A 20,750-nucleotide genomic window follows, 5' to 3' on the forward strand; every position below is an offset into this window, starting at 1 on the left:
GTTCTTCAAGTCCTTTACATTTCAGAGCACTTTGTGTAAATGACGTTTTTCCAGAGAGACCACATCATTTCACCTTTCAGCTGGGATGTTGGCATTAAATAATTATCTCTGTAACCTTCTTCACACTAGCAATGAGCTGTGAAATAAATACTGGGTAAACATGGGTTTCTCTGGTTTCTTGATTTATATTGTCCGCCACATGAAAGAGTCTTTTCTTAGAAAACACTTCTCCTCAGGAAGTGTATTTGTCAGACAGGGGACCAGACCCTGGAAGAGTAAGGGGAAGTTCAGATTTCAACCTTTCTCTCTACCTTCTATCAGCTAACTTTCACTGAAATCTTGATAAGCTGTAAATGTAAATATGCACAAACCAAAGGCACAGGCTCTAAATCGCAGAAGGAAGGTGTTTAAAATACAATATGTATTTTGCTGGGTTGTTTTAATAGTAAATAGTGATTTAAAAAAAAATTCCAACCCATTTAGTTTGAATTCTCTTGTATGTTTGACTCCTGTGATTTCCCCCAGCTGGATGATTATATACTATACAGGCTCAGTGCTGAACTAAAAAAACCTGCAAAAAACCATCTCCTTTAATTTGTTGTATTAGAAATAGGCCAGGCTGACACAGAACCTTGTTTTAGCTATGTAATTAAACTATGAAGAATTAGCAATTATAGCATTTCTAGTGTCTTTTTGTCCTTGTTTCAGTTTGTAAAAATCAGTTAAAATTACAGGTGTGCATATGAATTCTTTTAAAAAATTCTAACTCCCATAACTAAGAACAAAATGATTATAAGTACATAAGAACATAAGAACATAAGAAAGGCCGTACCGGGTCAGACCAAAGGTCCATCTAGCCCAGTATCTGTCTACCGACAGTGGCCAATGCCAGGTGCCCCTGAGGGAGTGAACCTAACAGGCAATGATCAAGTGATCTCTCTCCTGCCATCCATCTCCATCCTCTGACGAACAGAGGCTAGGGACACCATTCTTACCCATCCTGGCTAATAGCCATTTATGGACTTAGCCACCATGAATTTATCCAGCCCCCTTTTAAACATTGTTATATTCCTAGCCTTCACAACCTCCTCAGGTAAGGAGTTCCACAAGTTGACTGTGCGCTGCGTGAAGAAGAACTTCCTTTTATTTGTTTTAAACCTGCTGCCTATTAATTTCATTTGGTGACCCCTAGTTCTTGTATTATGGGAATAAGTAAATAACTTTTCCTTATCCACTTTCTCAACATCACTCATGATTTTATATACCTCTATCATGTCCCCCCTTAGTCTTCTCTTTTCCAAACTGAAGAGTCCTAGCCTCTTTAATCTTTCCTCATATGGGACCCTCTCTAAACCCCTAATCATTTTAGTTGCTCTTTTCTGAACCTTTTCTAGTGCTAGAATATCTTTTTTGAGGTGAGGAGACCACATCTGTACACAGTATTCGAGATGTGGGCGTACCATGGATTTATATAAGGGCAATAATATATTCTCAGTCTTATTCTCTATCCCCTTTTTAATGATTCCTAACATCCTGTTTGCTTTTTGACCGCCTCTGCACACTGCGTGGACATCTTTAGAGAACTATCCACGATAACTTTTTCCTGACTCGTTGTAGCTAAATTAGCCCCCATCATGTTGTATGTATAGTTGGGGTTATTTTTTCCAATGTGCATTACTTTACATTTATCCACATTAAATTTCATTTGCCATTTTGTTGCCCAATCACTTAGTTTTGTGAGATCTTTTTGAAGTTCTTCACAATCTGCTTTGGTCTTAACTATCTTGAGTAGTTTAGTATCATCTGCAAACTTTGCCACCTCACTGTTTACCCCTTTCTCCAGATCATTTATGAATAAATTGAATAGGATTGGTCCCAGGACTGACCCTTGGGGAACACCACTAGTTACCCCTCTCCATTCTGAGAATTTAACATTAATTCCTACCCTTTGTTCCCTGTCCTTTAACCAGTTCTCAGTCCATGAAAGGACCTTTCCTTTTATCCCATGACAGCTTATTTTACGTAAGAGCCTTTGGTGAGGGACCTTGTCAAAGGCTTTCTGGAAATCTAAGTACACTATGTCCACCGGATCCCCCTTGTCCACATGTTTGTTGACCCCTTCAAAGAACTCTAATAGATTAGTAAGACACGATTTCCCTTTACAGAAACCATGTTGACTATTGCTCAAGAGTTTATGTTTTTCTATGTGTCTGACAATTTTATTCTTTACTATTGTTTCAACTAATTTGCCCGGTACCGACGTTAGACTTACCGGTCTGTAATTGCCGGGATCACCCCTAGAGCCCTTTTTAAATATTGGCGTTACATTAGCTAACTTCCAGTCATTGGGTACGAAGCGATTTAAAGGACAGGTTACAAACCTTAGTTAATAGTTCCAACTTCACATTTGAGTTCTTTCAGAACTCTTGGGTGAATGCCATCTGGTCCCGTGACTTGTTAATGTTGAGTTTATCAATTAATTCCAAAACCTCCTCTAGTGACACTTCAATCTGTGACAGTTCCTCAGATTTGTCACCTACAAAAGCCAGCTCAGGTTTGGGAATCTCCTAACATCCTCAGCCGTGAAGACTGAAGCAAAGAATCCATTTAGTTTCTCCGCAATGACTTTATCGTCTTTAAGCACTCCTTTTGTATTTTGGTCATCAAGGGGCCCCACTGGTTGTTTAGCAGGCTTCCTGCTTCTGATGTACTTAAAAAACATTTTGTTATTACCTTTGGAGTTTTTGGCTAGCCGTTCTTCAAACTCCTCTTTGGCTTTTCTTATTACACTCTTGCACTTAAGTTGGCAGTGTTTGTGCTCCTTTCTATTTGCCTCACTAGGATTTGACTTCCACTTTTTAAAGGAAGTCTTTTTATCTCTCACTGCTTCTTTTACATGGTTGTTAAGCCATGGTGGCTCTTTTTTAGTTCTTTTACTGTTTTTCTTAATTTGGGGTATACATTGAAGTTGGGCCTCTATTATGGTGTCTTTAAAAAGGGCCCACGCAACTTGCAGGGATTTCACTTTAGTCACTGTACCTTGTAACTTTTGTCTAACTAACCCCCTCATTTTTGTATAGTTCCCCTTTTGAAATTAAAGGCCACAGTGTTGGGCAGTTGAGATGTTCTTCCCACCACAGGGATGTTGAATGCTATTGTATTATGGTCACTATTTCCAAGCGGTCCTGCTATAGTTACCTCTTGGACCAGCTCCTGCGCTCCACTCAGGATTAAATCTAGAGTCGCCTCTCCCCTTGTGGGTTCCCGTACCAGCTGCTCCATGAAGCAGTCATTTAAAGTATCGAGAAATTTTATCTCTGCATTTTGTCCTGAAGTGAAATGTTCCCAGTCAATATGGGGATAATTGAAATCCCCCACTATTATTGGGTTCTTAATTTTGATAGCCTCTCTAATTTCCCTTAGCATTTCATCATCACTATTACTGTCCTGGTCAGGTGGTCGATAATAGATCCCTACTGTTATATTTTTACTAGAGCATGAAATTTCTATCCATAGAGACTCTATGGAACCTGTGGATTCGCTTAAGATTTTTACTTCATTTGAATCTACACTTTCTTTCACATACAGTGCCACTCCTCCCCCTGCACGGCCTGTCCTGTCCTTCCGATATATTCTGTACCCCGGAATGATTGTGTCCCATTGATTGCTCTCAGTCCACCAGGTTTCTGTGATGCCTATTATATCTATATCTATATCCTCCTTTATCACAAGGCACTCTAGTTCACCCATCTTATTATTTAGACTTCTGGTAGTGTACTACTTTAGATTTATAAACCAGGATCAAAGCACAGGAAATAATGTGTCTCCTTATTCAAGCTTTCCTCCAGGACTATGCTTACACCAACTAAGGGTATGTCTACACTACTCACTGCATGGGCGGGCAGCGATCGATCCAGTGGAGGTTGATTTATCGCGTCTAGTCTAGAAACAGCATTTCATTAGGTACTGTAAAAGGCCACTTTGTCTGATAGCTGTACTGCTGTCTTGAATCATCGCCACAGGTTAGAGCTTGGATTGTAAAATACTTCTGGTTCAACTGATTTGTCAAAGAGAGAGGGGAATAGGTTTTCTGCCTGACACCCCTCGCCCAACCCCCTACAACGGCAAATGAGGTCCCAGTCAGAGCTGGTAGCTGGCACTCTGCTGAATGACTGATATTTCTCCAAAGAGAAAAGTGCAGTCTTTGATAGGAGAAGGCATGAAAACTCAACACTGCATCTCCCCAAAAGCCACTTTAAGTGAGAGTAATGGTAGGTTTGATTCTCCACTCCCTGTCAGTCAAGAGGCTGAATCCAAAGTCTGCTTCTCCTGATATACCTCACCTGGGTTAATTAGCAGGATTCACAACATGTCATTCCTGCAATTGTGCTGCATACACCCCTTGGCAGCCCCAGGCTTATCTTTAACTAGCTGACTTTGACCTAACGTGTTAGAAAATATTTCAACCAAGAAGCAGTGGAAGCTGTGTACATTGCCATTATGTTTTATCACATTTTACTGAACTTTTGTCTGTGGTTTGCCTTATGTAGTTGATGTGAATCTTGCTGAGGTGAAAACCATCTTAATAAAGCAGAAAAGAAAATACTATGTCATAGACTTACAAATGTGTGCTCTTTGCTCTAAATACTGTTCTTTCAACTTTTGGTTCTTGAGGGTCAAATGGTATAATACAGGGAAATATTTTTTTAAAGAAAGTATCCTCATCCATTTAATGCAACTTGCAGCCCATGCACCCTGAACTATCATTTCATTGGCACTTAGAAGCTAAGCGGGATTGGGTATTATCAGTACTTTGATGATGATCCAAGGATCATCTACGGTCTAGAGGTGCCGACTTTGTAATATCTCCCTCTGAGACCCCGCCTCTGCCCCTCCTTTCCCCGAGGCCCTGCCCTCTTTCACTCCTTTTCCACCATAACTCATGGCTCTTCCCCTCTTCCCCCCACTACCCTGCACCCCCAGGTCAGGAGGGACTTGCCTGTGGAACTGGGGCTGGGAGCTGCAGAGGCCCAACTCAGGTAGGAGGCGGCCCTGGCTAAATAGGGGCTGGCATGGATGATGACCGGACACCTCCCTGCCTCCCTTGCCCACAGTAACCAAACTTTGGGTATCCTGTCAGTACATCTGACTGGATGCTGTCAGGTCCCCTTTTTTTGACCAGACTTTCAGGTTAAAAACTGGACCCCTGGCAACCCTACTAAAGTCCTGTGTGGAAAGCAGTGCACTTGATTGAGTAAATGGCATACTTGCCTCTGAATCAGTGCCTCAGCTTCACTTTGGTGGGCTCAGTATTTTCTGTGAAAGAGGAGGCTTGTTTTAGAATAACTGTTTTTTAGGTTACAACAAGGTAAACAAGTCACTGTCCTCTATTCTAGCATCTAACCAGAGTACAAGACTGCCTCAAAAGCATTCATTCTGGTTTCCTTTCTGAGAGACAGAGTTGTAGCAACTGCATGGAGGAGTATTGACAGGAAATGTGGCAACTTTTAACTGCCTAATGCACAGAGAACACTATAGTGTTTGAGTTGCTGGGTCAGATCCTGACTTCAGAAGTTGAGGATCTATCCCTCTTTCTTTTGGCTGAAATGTTTACCTACGGACTGAGAAGAACAGGGATGTTAACCACAATAGCTTGGCCAAATATCACATTGGGGGATTACATTCCTTATACTGAAAGAGCCCCTGTATTTGCAGCTGGATATGGTATTCTTAATTTTCTATCCAATTTTACACATTCTATGGAGTAAACACACCATTCTTTCCCCCTAGTTTGGGGAAAATATGCCCAAGCCAATAACTTGATCAATAAAATACAGTAAACGAAAAAAAAAAAAAGATGGCAACTCATTCAGAAATCCTTGTGTAAGAAACACGTTTCCAGGGCCACAGCCCCTAACGCTCTTCCCCTGCAATTAAAATCACTCCCTTCTCACAAAAATAAAAAAGTCAGCATCTGTTCTTTCTTTCCTCCTTTTTCTTTTTGTCATCTCTTCATAACCAGTTCTGTAAATCTTAGGCCTCTGACAAGTTACTTTGCTTGAGCCTTGAACTGCATGCTGGGAAATAAATGAGTCTTCTGATAAAGAAAACAATTGAGCTTCAAAAAACCAGATTTCTCATATAAAGAAACCTCATACATGATCCAAACCTGCACTATTGGGATCTTAAACATTTATTGTAATTTTCCATTTATAATCAGGGTAAAATACCCATGGAAAATAATGGCAGTACTGGTAACATTGAGATCCCTATTAAAAAACAGATAGCCAGGATGTCTGACCTGCTGCTTTATCACTAATATTGCAGAAGGTTTTACATTATTATATCTTGGGTTTCAAATTAAATGTCAAATTCAATTTGCCACTGAAAACATGAAGTGTGTGACTGCCATTAGAGGGGTAACCTCACAGCACAGCTCTGTAATTGGTGTGTGCCCAAAACTGAGCTCAACTAGTCAAAGCAATAATTATTTGGCATGTGTCCCACGTTATTCTTTTAAAAATAAATAAAGCCTCCTCAGATCCTTTTTCAAAAGTCTTTGCTTGTGATTTGAGCCCTGAGTGAAATTCCCTGTCTTTGTTTAAAATCTTCGTGAAAGTAGTGCTAAATAGTGTGATAACAGCTACAAACCTTCCCGATGGGATCATGCCACCAGTTATGTCTTTATGTCTATGACATTTAGCTTATAATAAAATGAGATTTGTGAAAGGAACGGAAGAGGTGCTTATTCCATTTAGAGTACTTTATTTATTTTCACCCTTTTCTATGCAGACAAGCTCTTGTTTTAATAAAGGGTCTTCTAATCCACTTTAATATCCTAGCATTATATCTTAGTGAACTATCTGCATTATAAGTAGTAATTGTGAGATATGTCTAAATATAAAAATGCATCCTTAAACATCTAGACATCATTTTTAGTGCTGGTTGTAATTATTAATGTAAGAAACATGTGCAATTAAATATGCTCATAAAATAATAGATAAATCCCTGTAACACCAGTCAATTTGTTGCATCATTAATATCCTTCAGCATGGAAGTTTAAAATGTTTTGCAGTAATTCAAGTGGAAGATAGCTAAGGGCAAAATTATTAACATTTAAGCCTCCATAACTGTTTTAGAACAACAATTGACTATTTTAAGTATCTTCTTCTGAAATATAGTTTCATCTTTATGATGCATTTTGAAACTCCACATGCCGACATATAGCTTTAATGGTGGAGCCATCCATCTCCAAAGAGAATTTATTCTTTGCTTTACTGTACATGTAAACAAATTCTATCCTTTTTTGAGATAAGACTGTACTGAAAATGAAGATTTTCTTCATAATTCATGGATTGTCTTTTAAGGATAGAAGGAGTATTATGATGATCTAGTTTGTTTTCCTGGGTGGAATTTTACACAGTAATTCCCCCACTGAGCCCAATAACTTGTGGTAAAACTAAAGCATGTATTTCAGTAAGATATCCAGGCTAAAATTTTCAAAAGTGCTTAAGTCTCGTTGATTTACAAAGAGATTCCCATTTACCCACAGATCTTGATTTAAAGATTTCAACTGACAGAGAATGCACCCGTATGCATTAAGTGATCCCAATGGTTAATTTTTACTTATAGAACCCTCCAATTTGCAAACATAGTCCCCAGCATCAGTGCAGGTGGGCCCTTGTGCTCCTGAAGAATCCAGTGCATTCAATTATATTAGGGTGGGGAGTCATATCATATCAATCATTGAAAAAAAAAACAAGCCTAAGGTAGGATGAAGCTCTAAAATATCAAGTATATATAATGAACAAATTTGATGGCTGCTTTGTTTCCTATTTGGTAAAATAACAATATTGAAGAGCAACTGCAAAAGAGACTTTTGAAAATTGTAGAAGTCCTTGTTGCTAATATAGATCCTTACATCTTTGTTCTAGCAAACATTTCATTAAAATAGACCAATGCTTGCATTTCATTTTACTGCTCTGTACATATGAGATGATTCTTTGCTGTGATATATCCAAACTGGACTTTTCATTACTAATCTAGTATTGTATAGATGTGACAGCAGCCATATTGGCAGACACACTGGGGATTGAGCTATTGACCTCCAGAACGAAAAGAGTGAGCTGCTATAACTTCAGCTAAAGCTCTCTAGCTGGGACTGTAGAACTCTCATCCTCTGTGGTTTGGCACAGAGGGAGACATGTAACGCACTCACCAAAGGGTTATGTGTACACAACCTGTTCATACATAAACCGGTTCTTTATGTATCCCATGTCTGTCTTCTCTCCTGTTAATGCAACCAACTGTGCATAAAATGCCTTCCCAAACCCATAGCACCTGGCCTACATCCTCTCCTTATTGAAATCCTCATGAAATACTCACTTCTTCATGCAAGCCCCGCAAAAGTAATTGAGATACTATTGAAATACAGTAATTGGTTATTCTAGGTGTCTGTCTTGTAGGCCTCTGTACTGTAATCAGATCCAGGTGAGCAAACCTCTGCACCCCTTTAGAATTCTAGTGGCGTTCCACATGGATGCAGGGGGCTGGCCGCATAGAGCCAGTTATGGGATTTGTGGCCTTGAAACTGTCTTGATCTCTCTTCATGTACAGCTCTGATCACACTGATAGCTAATATGTATGTCCTGTTATCCCAAGAGTTGATTTGTCTGGCAGGGATCATTTTTGTACCTAAACAAATGTACAGGTCCACAGAGAGAGGTGTGCCCATTAGTGCTCAGTATGATGTGCTTGATGTATGCATAGTCTGAAGCTTTTTTTAATATCCTCATGGAATGCCAAGTGATGCTGCCTTGTGTAATTAAAATGCATAATCTTATTAGTTTGGCAGTTATATTAAGTGGAAGGCTTAGGCTATACTGATTTTTCACTAGTATAGATAATTCTAGACGCAGGTGGCAGAAGGAGTCTATAAAAAAATATTAATCAAAGTCAGCATCCCTCTTTGCACTAGCTGGCTGCCTCAGGAGAGAGGCCAGGTCGAACTATCCGCATAGGAGATGGGCCCAACAGAATATGGCTGAGATACATTGCCACAACAGGGTGGTGTAGCTGGGCCTATCATTGCCCTGATGTACCTGCCCTATGGGTAGAAGATTAACTCTCCCAGTGTGATTAGTCTCGCACAATTCAGGATTACTAAATAGAGTTTTAAAAGAATAAAAGGGTCACAAAACAGCTGTTCAGTCCTCATGAGTCTTTTCTGGTATCCCAGACAAGCTGCATGAATTTATTTTTCTCTGAGGTTTTTAATTCTAAACAGATTGAGTCCAGTACAAATATTCACGCGAGAGAGGCAGCCTTTAGGTATTGCATCAATTGCTGTAGACACTCATCCTTAAGATCTTGGGTACTTCTTGGGGTCCCTCAGGTGACCGGGCTAGGAAGTAGCTGCTTTCTGAAACTGCCTACATAATAAAATCCCATCAAGGATGTTCTTGTTGCTAGGGAACTGGGCTGGGACTCAAATGACCAATGTTTAATTGGTCTGTTACAGACTTTCTGTGTGAGTTTGGAGAAGTTGCCGAATCTCTGTGCTTCAGTCTCCCATCCGTAAACATGATAATAATGACCTTCTTCAAAGGAGTGTTAGAAGATGATTTCATAAATGCTTGTGCGGCTGTCAGCTACAATACTGAGGGGGAAGTCATGTATACACCTAGAGAGATAATGTCAATATCTTCAGACTAAAACTATGTTAACCCTTAAACAACAGGTTTACAAAAAGTGCTTAGCACATTCAGCTGGTTTCAGATTTTCAAAAGGGCTCAGCTTTCATTTAGGTACCCAAACTTAAGTGGTGAGATTTTTAAAAATGCTCTACCCCCAGCATCTCTTATCATTCTCAGTGGTACCAAAATGGGAGCTGAACTCCTGAAAATCTGTTCCTAATTTTTGTTTTACTTAGATTGTAAGCTACCTTGGAGCAGGGACTGTTTTTTGTTCCATTTTAGTACATTGCCTAGCACAATGGGGTGGTCCAGGACTAAGGCTCCTAGGCACTATATTAATATAAATAATAATCGCATCCAAACAACTCCACTGCTTTGATTTTCATAAGGCTCAGTAAGATAGCCACTTACTCGGGTGAGTAACTTCACTCATGCTGAGTAATCCTGATAACTTTCCTCATTATGCATAAACTTACTCCCTTAAGTGTTTGCAGGATCAGGCCATAGCAATACTTTAAAAATGTACACGTTTTGTTGAATAAATAGCTTTGGTGAAAATCTACCATGAAAGTTTATTTATTAATGTCTTACCTTGAAATGTTTTAAGGTTTCTGATCACAGCCTGTCTGGGTTCGATCTGAACTTCACTAAAATCAAACAGTCTCCACAAAACATTTTGATTTTGGCAAATAGGTGAATTCCAACAAAACAACATTTTATCCAAACTTTTCTGATAAGCTCTGTTCTCAATTTAATTTGTAAGAATCACGTTCAGTTTTACCTTTTTGCCAAGAGGTGGCAAGAGCAAATTAACAAAAATATTGGTCAATTCTATGCTTTTCTCAAGAGATACAATTTACTTTTGTATTACTGGAAAAGAAGGTACTTCAAATCCCACATTCATAGGACTTTTGACTCTTTAATACTCAAATATAGGCAAAGACGAAATATTGAAACAGGTCTTTGTTAATTTACAGGTACTAGGTAAAATTTTTAAAAAAATGTCTAAGTTTCATTGAGTCATTCAATGGGAAATGAGCTCCTAAGTCATTAGGTGTTTTGGAAAATTTTACTCATTATTGGTATTCAGGAAACATCCTTGTTCTGCTTTTCAATGGTAATTTTGGATGGTCTGCTTCCTTTGAGAAAGTGTTCAAGAGTCATTAGAACATGAGCAATATCAATGAAAGCTGCATTACAGCTGCATATGAAATAATTTCTAAATTAAAATTTTAAAAGTTAAGTTCCTGGTTGCTCTCTCATTGAAACTGACAAATAGCTCCACTGCAGAAAAAACATTCAATAACATGTTAGCAATAAATTAAGGGCTCATACACAATTGAGCAATAAATCTGGTAAAACTTGTACTTTATTAAATTTTCTTTGCAATAGGTTGAAATATTGTTATATCTTGAGAACAAATGCTCTCCCTATGGGGCAATAATCAATCCTACAAGATATCTCGCTGTTTACATTTGCTTAGTATGATTTCACTTTTTTTTTCCTGTAACAAATTCTACTGATGCATTTCATTGTACAAACGTTAATGGTATGATTTTATCACATTTTAATTTTTATTGCAATGAAACCATCTTGTAAACAATATTGTCATGCAAGACAGCAAGAAGAATTTGGACTGGACTGAGTTAATTTATCTTTGGAAGAGAGGAAAAGGGACATGGACTCAGTACAGCTTACTTACATATACACTACAGATAGTTCCTGTTATTACCTTGGACATAGATAGACAAAGCAGTAAATTTACACATATATCTCATCAGAGATCTGGAAAGAGACAAGCCTGTGTTTAAAATCTACATCCAGAACTGCAGTATACCTTAAGACCATCTCATATGCATTACAATCCTTTCAGAAGAACACATTTGGCTGTTCCATAGGAGATGTCTCTAGCACTCTTTGTTTTGAAGTTGCTGGACTTGGTTGTCTCAGATGCAGTGAAGAAGTGAGGGCCATGGAAAATTGGTTGTGGCTGCCCGATTCTCAGCTTTCCATCCCTGGTGTAAGTAAGAATTGTACAGGAGTGGAATGTTTCATTCAGGTGTCTAAAGGACTGTGTTGTAATACCCAACCTTAGTCAGATTTGTTAGAGGCTACCTGCAATGGTCCTTGTAGGAGTCTAATCTTGGATATTTATTTCAATACAGTTATTGATTTCATGTTTTTGTCATATTAGTTAGAGTATTATTAGTAGCAGACAGACTAGTTGTACTTTAAACCAGCGTCCTGGGCTTCCCACATGAAAGGGGAAATCTTACCTGAAAATATATATGTAGTGTCTTGCTCGCTGCGGGATGAACTGCCTTCTGCTTGTTCCCACTGAATGCAGATATGTCGGAACAATAGGTTCATTTCCTGCATATTTCTGTTTATATGCTGTTCCCAAAGTCCCTTCAGCACAGCAACATGGAGTCCCACCGTCTTTCTGAACATGACTCTTTTGTTTTGTGCATAGAATTCTATATAAAGCGGAATTTATTGCTGCCTGAAGTAGTAGTGACTTGTAAGTCCCCTGTAACTAATGTTACTGGCACAAGATAAGAGTGCAGAGCAGTTAATTCTTGATTCACACACACCCTTTTTTCTGCACAATGTCTATATTGTGTAAGGGCTTATCTAAAGTCATACAAGTTGTACTGTTTTAACTATACTAGTATAGTTAGTGGTGCAACTACCTTAGATATTCTTAGTATTCTTGCCAGCAAGTTAAAGAAGAATGGGCTGGATGAATGGACTATAAGGTGGATAAAAAGCTGGCTAGATCATCGGGCTCAACAAGTAGTGATCAATGGCTCCATGTCTATTTGGCAGCTGGTATCAAGCGGAGTGCCCCAAGGGTCAGTCCTGGGGCCGGTTTTGTTCAATATCTTCATTAATGATCTGGAGGATGGTGTGGATTGCCCCCTCAGTAAGTTTGCAGATGACACTAAATTGGGAGGAGTGGTAGATACACTGGAGAGTAGGGCTAGAATACAGAGGGACATAGACAAATTAGAAGATTGGGCCAAAAGAAATCTGATGAGGTTCAACAAGGACAAGTGCAGAGTCCTGCACTTAGGACAGAAGAATCCCATGCACTGCTACAGACTAGGGACCGAATGGCTAGGCAGCAGTTCTGCAGAAAAGGACCTAGGGGTTACAGTGGACAAGAAGCTGGATATGAGTCAACAGTGTGCCCTTGTTGTCAAGAAGGCTAACGGCATTTTGGGCTGTATAAGTAGGAGCATTGCCAGCAGATTGAGGGACGTGATCATTCCCCTCTATTCGGCATGGGTGAGGCCTCATCTGGAGTACCGTGTCCAGTTTTGGGCCCCACACTACAAGAAGAATGTGGAAAAATTGGAAAGTGTCCAGCGCAGGGCACCAAAAATGATTAAGAGGCTGGAGCACATGACTTATGAGGAGAGGCTGAGGGAACTGGGATTGTTTAGCCTGCAGAAGAGAAGAATTAGGGGGGATTTGATAGCTGCTTTCAACTACCTGAAAGGGGGTTCCAAAGAGGAGGGATCTAGACTGTTCTCTGTGGTGGCAGATGACAAAACAAGGAGTAATGGTTTCCAGTTGCAGTGGGGGAGGTTTAGGTTGGATATTAGGAAAAACTTTTTCACTGGGAGGGTGGTGAAGCACTGGAATGGGTTACCTAGGGAGGTGGTGGAATCTCCTTCCTTAGAGGTTTTTAAGGTCAGGCTTGACAAAGCCCTGGCTGGGATGGTTTAGTTGGGGATTGGTCCTGCTTTGAGAAGGGGGTTGGACTAGATGACCTCCTGAGATCCCTTCCAACCCTGATATTCTATGATTCTATGCTATATTGTTATAAAAGTGCTTGTACTGGTATAGCATATTCCCATTCAGGAAGAGAGAGAAACTATGCCACAATAAGGCACCTTTATAGCAGTATAGCAGTGTTCATACTAAGGATTGCACCAGCATCACTGGTTTAGTCAAATATCTTTTTAAAAAATCTAGTCTTCATGGATAGAGGAGAAACTGGAAAGTTTAACCCCTAAAAGTTCAAGCCCAGAAAGCAAATATAATGCACTCCAGACTTATCAGTAAAATCAGTATTTTAAGGAATATAACTCAGGATTTTTGAGCACTTGGCTTTGCAGTACTGCATGCATATTGAAACTTGAAGTATTTAGACACCCCTCCAGTTCAGAAACAGAAACAATAATATGCACCCATACCTACTAGCTTCAATAGTGCATATTGGGTGCTGAATACCTTGAATGAACTGTACACAATCAATCCATGGAATTAAAACAAATTGCTAAATAATTATTTGGATATTATGCAAGCCCCCCACCACACACAAGAAAATTGCAAACTGCTTTTGGATGATCTATGAACAGGAAAAAAAAACCTAGATTTGCTGGATAAATTACTAGTTGCAAATTATTTGCTCCATTTTAATTTTAGATGACTAGTTTCTGAATATTGCCGGCAGGCAAAATTCATCTTGTCCTTATCTAACAAACTGTTCATGAATCTGCATATCCACTGTAAGAGATCAGAATATATATAATATATATATATATATAATAGAGACACCATCTTTCATTTTAATAAGTAACAAAATGACTGCAGAGCTTATTCAAATCACATTAAGCAAAATAAATCTATAGTATTTAATATCCTTGGGATGCCCTCATGGCTTCCAGTGCACTGCTTTACCAGTCAAGCTGATGAACCTATCCCAAACAGACCAAATTTCATGGCTCAGGGTTCAAATTTATTTGCAGATCTACATGCTTTGGAAAAAAAAGAGGGATTCGAATAAAGTGATATTTAAAATAATTTTAAGCAGCATTTGCCTGGCAGGGCTGTTCTTAAAGAAACTATATTCTTGCACTCAGTGTGTGATTCCATATCAAGTTTCTTATGGGAAAATTAAAATATTTATATAGGGTGTTCGCAGCAAAGGACAGGAGCCTGAAGTCTCTGATGGGAGCATGCATCTTAGGGATGAACAAAAATGTCCTGGAAAGAAGGTTGTGTAGTTGGCAAACCAGAGTAGCTTATTATTGCTTGTATAAATGTTTGTCTCTCTCCCCTGCCTCCAGTTTAGTTTTAGGAATACATACCTTATGACATGCCCTTGAGATAGGAATATCTATTAACCATTCATACCCTGAAGGCTGTACATGTGTCATCAGTCTCATTTGTTAAGACACAAAATAAAGAAGATCTTCTTATTTATAGGCTTAATTCTATTTGTCTTTTGTGGATGCTTCAAATACTTATTTTCATTGGGTCAGATTTTGATCTCAGCTGTATTGATACAGCTCCCATTTGACTTTAATGGAACCAGTATTTCACCCCTGCAGCAACTCTATTGACATGAAGTGAGAATCTAGAATCTAGCCCCATATTCCCATATTTCTTTATTATCATCTAGTTTTCTATCTTTGTTCTTGGTAAGCACTGCTGTCAAGCTTTGTGCAGTACTGGAACAATGACAAGCCCTCTTTTCTTGTCCTCCATTTGTCCAGTTACACTAGGAAGTAGAAAGTGGCAATATGCACAATACTGTAACATAATCCCTAAAGGTCCTGTATCTCCTTTATTCTGGCATGTGCTTCTTTGTCCAAATGCCCAGCATAATCCATATTTGGAAAGTATCTGGAAGACCCAGGGAAAGTATAAAAGGTTGAAACAGCAGTTAGGCACGCAGGAGAAGCATTCAACATTGGCAGGGTCTGAGAAAGCATTTTAAAGTGCCAAGAGAGCTGTTAAGGAAAGGTTAAAGAAGTCAAAGGGGAAATGTGAGACCACAGTAGTGTAACACTTGTATTTCTAGGAAGAACATTGATCCAGGTTTAGAGATGAAAAATTAACTCCAACTTTCACAAAACCTCCAAACAAACAAGGAAGTAGGGTAAGAAATACAGTAGAATCTCTATTTTATGAGCTAACTGGGGACCAAGGTGTTCATAAAATAGAAAAGTTCATAACACCACACATCTCAAAATTACAGTATATACAATGCATTGCTTTCTTCTTGCCTACCCACTGCAAAGTGATTTCCAGCAGATGAAAAGCATTGGAATGCGAAGGGTTGGCGACTTGGTCTTTACAGACATCACTTTATGTGATTTTTTCCCCTTCTCAGGAAAAATGGTTTGTATAATTGGTGGTTCATAATATTGATGTTATAAAATCAAGGTTCTACTGTAGGATTGGTTTTATACCACCTAAGAAAATAGGAAATGACAAATACCTAGTATGTGTGTGTCCAATATATATATTGGACACTACGTCTCTGGTGTCTACATCTTTCATGTTTCAGAAAGTCTGAGTGACTCTGGTATTAATGGCTTGCAAAAGTCTCCCACTCTACTTTAGACAGTAGTGCAATCAGATGTCTACGCTGTTATACTGCCCAAGTCAAAGTAGCTTTCTCAAATCAACAGTATTTTATAAAAATAGTTCATGCCCAAGATTTTCAAAAGTAATGATTGTTGCCTCGTTTTTTGGGGTGTCCAGCTTGAAAGACTTAATTTTCAGAGGGTGGATGTTTAGCACTTTCTAAAACCAGGTCTTTTTAAGATGTCTCCATGTGGGTACCTCACAACTGAGACACCCCAAAACAATAATAACTTTTGAAAACCTTAACTCATGTATATAAATCAAATTAATTTTGAGCTGTGTCCCAGTTGCAAGGCTAGCTGCATCTCTTCCCTCCTCCTGATCTCCCAAGCTATGTTTACTCTAAGAGCGGGGGTGTGATTGCTCATGTACTCACACTGCGCTAGCTCTCATCGAGCCAGCATAGGTATAAATTACAGTGTAGCCATGGTAGGCTGGGTAGTGGCAGCAGAGGCACAGCTTAGTTGTGCTGAGTAGAAACCCACCTGAAACTGGTGGGTACATACTCAGCAAAGCTAAGCCACGCTTCTGCAGCTGTCCGTGCTACCACAGCTACACTGCTATTTATACTTAGACTTGTAGCTCGATGATAGCTAGTCTGAGTATCTGTACACGAGGATGACCGGACGTCCTAATATTAGGGGCTTTGTCTTATACAGTCAACTATACCCCCTTCTCCTTCCCCTCCCCCGCCAAAAAAAAGGGGCCCATTTTTTCAGTCTTGCTATCTGGTCATGCTAGCGTACACAAGAAGGGGAATCGCACCTCTAACTTGTAGTGTGGACATAACTTCTGAATGCACCACCCTCAGGTGTTAGGCATTGGGCCTTTTCTCCCCTGGAGTGTGTAGAGATTATTAGAGATCCAGACCACCGTGTTTGTGAGGAATGGTAGACTGTCTTTATATGCTGTTTACACGGACGCTTACCTCCTTGCTCTATGGCTCCTTGCAATCACCCTGAATAGTGGCTCTAAATGTTTACAACAAGCACCATAGAGTAGAATTCCTCATATCTCCAGGCTCTGGCCTACAGTATGCTATGGATCAATTGTCCACAGGTCTGACCGGATGCAGCACCTGTGGTTCTTCCCTTCAGGAGTCTGCGACCAGTGATGTGCAGTGATCAGACTGCCTTCTTAAAACCAAAGTATTCTTTATCTTAATAGTAGAAACAAAACATTCAGAGAAAAAAAATTTTTAAATGCCTATCTTATCATCCCCTGATGACAGTTTAAGTGGGCTTAACTTCTTCGGACACCCCAGTGAGTGCTCTGTCTCAGTCTAGTTTCCCCAAGCAATTTCCTCCTCTCTTCAGAGAGAGTGAGAATACCTTCTAATCCAGGCAGAATTCCTTTGCCCTTGTCAAGTTACCAGGCTTTGACCCTGCTTGTCAAAACGGTAGAATCTTCAAAGCTAAAAGTTCAGGCATTGACTCTTAACACCCTTAAGTGTTTACTGAGGAATGGCTTATTGTGAGACATTGTTTCATGTCTTTCTTGTCCCCCCCCCGTCCCCTCCCCCCCCCCCGGAAACCCTCTATTGCACACAGTAAGCATCCCAATAACCAGGTCAACATACAGAATTCACAAATGATTACAGAGCCACCCCATTGTGCTCACAACCTGTTTTTACTTCATTAAGTTTGTTCACTGGAATTTGAAATTTTGTTTTGTTTTGGTAGGGTTGGGCTAAGTAGGTCACAGCTAAGTATTTTCAGTTTGGAGCTGGAAAAAGTCTTTGGGGCAGATCTGCAGCTGGTGCAAATTGTCATAGCTCCATTGAACTTCAATGACATGTTCATGAAAAATTCATCATGTTTTCTGAGCAGCTACAGGGCTTTTTTTAGAAAAATCCAATTTTAAAATTCTTTGAGAAACAGGGACACATTTTTCAAAATATGTTTTTCATTTTTAACAGCAGTTATTTATTTTCCTAGTTTCATAGACTTCTAGCCAAGAAGGGACCATTAAATCATCTAGTGGTCTCACCAACTGTATAATATAGGCCATAGGCCATATCCAGCTACTCCTCTACTGAACCAAAACTTATTTTCTTAATTTTTCTAAATGAAAATGTTCCTCTGGTTTTTGAGGAATTTTTGAGCTGACAGACCAGGAATTAATATTGTTCATAGTACGATTTAGAGTTCAACTGCTTCCTGTCTTACTAATGTCACTATCATTTCAGAAATAGTTTTTGAGATAGTCTCACACTTCTCTTTAGTTCTGGAAACACTTTTTCCCTGTTCTCGCAACACAAAAATCACCAGAATTTTACTTACAATGCTTTGTTTCTTATAAAAATGGGGATAGCATTGCAGAAAAAAAAGAAAAAAGAAATGATGTATTCTACAAGTTTTAACAGAAATGGCCATAAGGAAAAAAAAGTTAAATATTAATGAAAATATTTATTTCCCATAGGTCTGGCCAGCAGAGGATGCTGAAAGAGATAACTCACCCTACCCAGGGAACATACTGACTGAAACACAGATTATCACAGAAGTGAAAAACAAAGGCAGCTGGCATTAATAATTAATTGAGGAAGGTTCCCTGTGGAGGTTTAGATGAGCTGCAGTTATGTTCTATTTCAGAGAAGCATATATTAACATGTACACCTCATATTAAGTATGCCCAGTCTAAGCTACCTGAAAGGAAGAACAATCCCAAATTGGGAATCTTTATTTGTGTTGAGTGCTGCACCTGGCCTGCTATATAAATGAAAGCTGACAAGTTACACCTTTAGAGTGTTTCAAGAATAACTTTTCTAGTATATAAATAAATGCAGCTTTTCCTTGCTCATGCAGTGTGTGTGTATTTGTGCATGTATAGAAGAGGGGAGATTGGCAACATAGCTCATAAGTGGAGATGTTCTGAGTACATTTTAAAGGGGATGATGTGGCAGAAAGATTTTTGTACATTCTTTGAAGCATTTACATGATTTTGCTTCAACTGTGTTGTACCCCTTCAGCATCCACTTTCTGTGATTATTCTAATAAATGAGTGATGTCACCACTAGGGAAATGTTGATGTGCTAAACTGTGCCACTTAGCTAATGGTTCGAATTAAGGGTTGTAAGCGAACCACATTGAGTCTGAGGGAGTTAGGGAAGTGATTCACATTCCCTCCCTGAATGGCCCAGTGCACAGTACAGAATGCTGCATTCTGGGATTGTCTTGTGGCAGGTGCTGATGGGGGCCCATGCACGTCAAGAGTGGAAGGTTCATTGAGTTCACTTGCATAAGGGCCGTCATAGTCCAGCTGTAAGCAATTATGGCAGAATAGCCGGGGAAAGCTCATCCAATCATGGAACAGAAATATACCTATGTGGCCCTAGTCAAAACAACTGGACATTTGAATTGTGGATGCTGACTACCTGAAGCAATACAGTGAACAATCTGTAGGTTGCAAACTGTTAAGAAAGTTGTGATTGTTACAGTAGTATCTAGGAACCATAATCAGAGATTGGTGCTGTAAGCAAGAAGAGTTTCTTCGCAAGAAATCTCCCAAACTAGGTATTAGACAAGACTTAACAGTTGGGTGCGATTGACAAAAAAATGGGATGGGTGTCAGCTTGGGAGGATAAGGTAAATAAAAAGAGTTTATATTCTATAAATAGTGGTTGTATTAAACATCCACCATGAGATTTCAAACAGTGAAAAATTAGTGGGGATTGCAACCTATTTTGGCACAATTTGCAAGCAGTGGAAGTGGTTGAATTTGGTGAACTAGTTGTTCTTTGCAACTATTTCACCCACCTCTAGAAAATACCAAGAGATTGCTTCAAGGACACTGGGGGAAAATATTGAGCTGCATTTAGTTACACCTGCTGATGAAATGTGCAGTGTGCACTTCTAACTCTGGGCTCCAGGAGGAACAGGAATGTAGGGCCCTGACACACCTCTGCCTTTGGGGTGAAGAACTAGGGCTTCTTAATCTCCAGTGCAGCTACACAGTGGCATTCGCAATTTAGCTCTTAACATAGGTAGGTACTGTGCTACACTATATTTTTCTTGAGAAGCTCTCAAATTACCTCCCTTTCAAAATGTCACCTCCCACGTTACGTAAAGAGCTCTTGGGATTGCACTAGGATATAGGGGTTCTTTTGAATAGCCTATCATATTTTTGTGATATGTTTTTACTTCTCCTAACAGAGACTTTGTCTTCTATCTCCTTAGATTGAGCTTTAATGAAGAAACGTCAAAGCTGCTAACAATCACACAAACAGGGGCTCAAGACCTTTGTGACCAATGATGTGGTCTTCTTGGAGACTGATTCTGTTTCTATCACTCACTGGGTGTCTTTCAGGTAAGAAAACCAAAAACTTGTGTTACTGTTTTAAGAATTCCTGGCAAGTAGAAAATGGAAATATAAAAGCAAAATTACTGCAAAGAAAAATGAACAAACCATGTCAATTAGCATTTAACCAAAAACTATTAATGTTATCAGAACTATTTATTAAGATTATAATTGCTTAATACAAAGTTGAACAAGTATTGCCTACTTGTCATTAACGTTTCTCAGGTTTACTTTTAATTTGTAAGGAAGAATGGAAGAGTTAGTTGCTTGTCCAATCACAAAAGAATGTCCTAATTTTACAGCTTCAGAGAGAAAAATCTGCTTGGGAAATAATTGATCTAGCAAACTGCATTGAAAGGGCTGATAACTGCA

At 39.3% G+C, this 20,750-nt stretch overlaps 1 protein-coding gene and 1 long non-coding RNA gene across 3 annotated transcripts in view; one reads left to right on the forward strand and one right to left on the reverse strand.

Moving 5' to 3' along the window:
• The window catches only part of CNTN5 (contactin 5), a 965,708-nt gene that overhangs the window by 406,945 nt on the left and 538,013 nt on the right, over window positions 1-20,750 (forward strand). For both annotated transcript variants that reach the window (XM_039485717.1, XM_039485709.1), the window contains one exon: window positions 20,258-20,387. In XM_039485717.1, the coding sequence (XP_039341651.1) occupies window positions 20,330-20,387 (58 nt within the window). In that variant the 5' untranslated portion in view covers window positions 20,258-20,329. The remainder of the gene's footprint in view (window positions 1-20,257; window positions 20,388-20,750) is intronic.
• LOC120370691 overlaps window positions 9,314-20,750 on the reverse strand; it is a 44,262-nt gene continuing 32,825 nt past the window's right edge. Inside the window, exon 3 of the long non-coding RNA XR_005583888.1 lies at window positions 9,314-9,682. This is a non-coding gene — a long non-coding RNA (uncharacterized LOC120370691). The remainder of the gene's footprint in view (window positions 9,683-20,750) is intronic.

This window comes from Mauremys reevesii, linkage group 1, assembly GCF_016161935.1.
Source record: "Mauremys reevesii isolate NIE-2019 linkage group 1, ASM1616193v1, whole genome shotgun sequence".
NCBI classification, from domain to species: domain Eukaryota; kingdom Metazoa; phylum Chordata; order Testudines; family Geoemydidae; genus Mauremys; species Mauremys reevesii.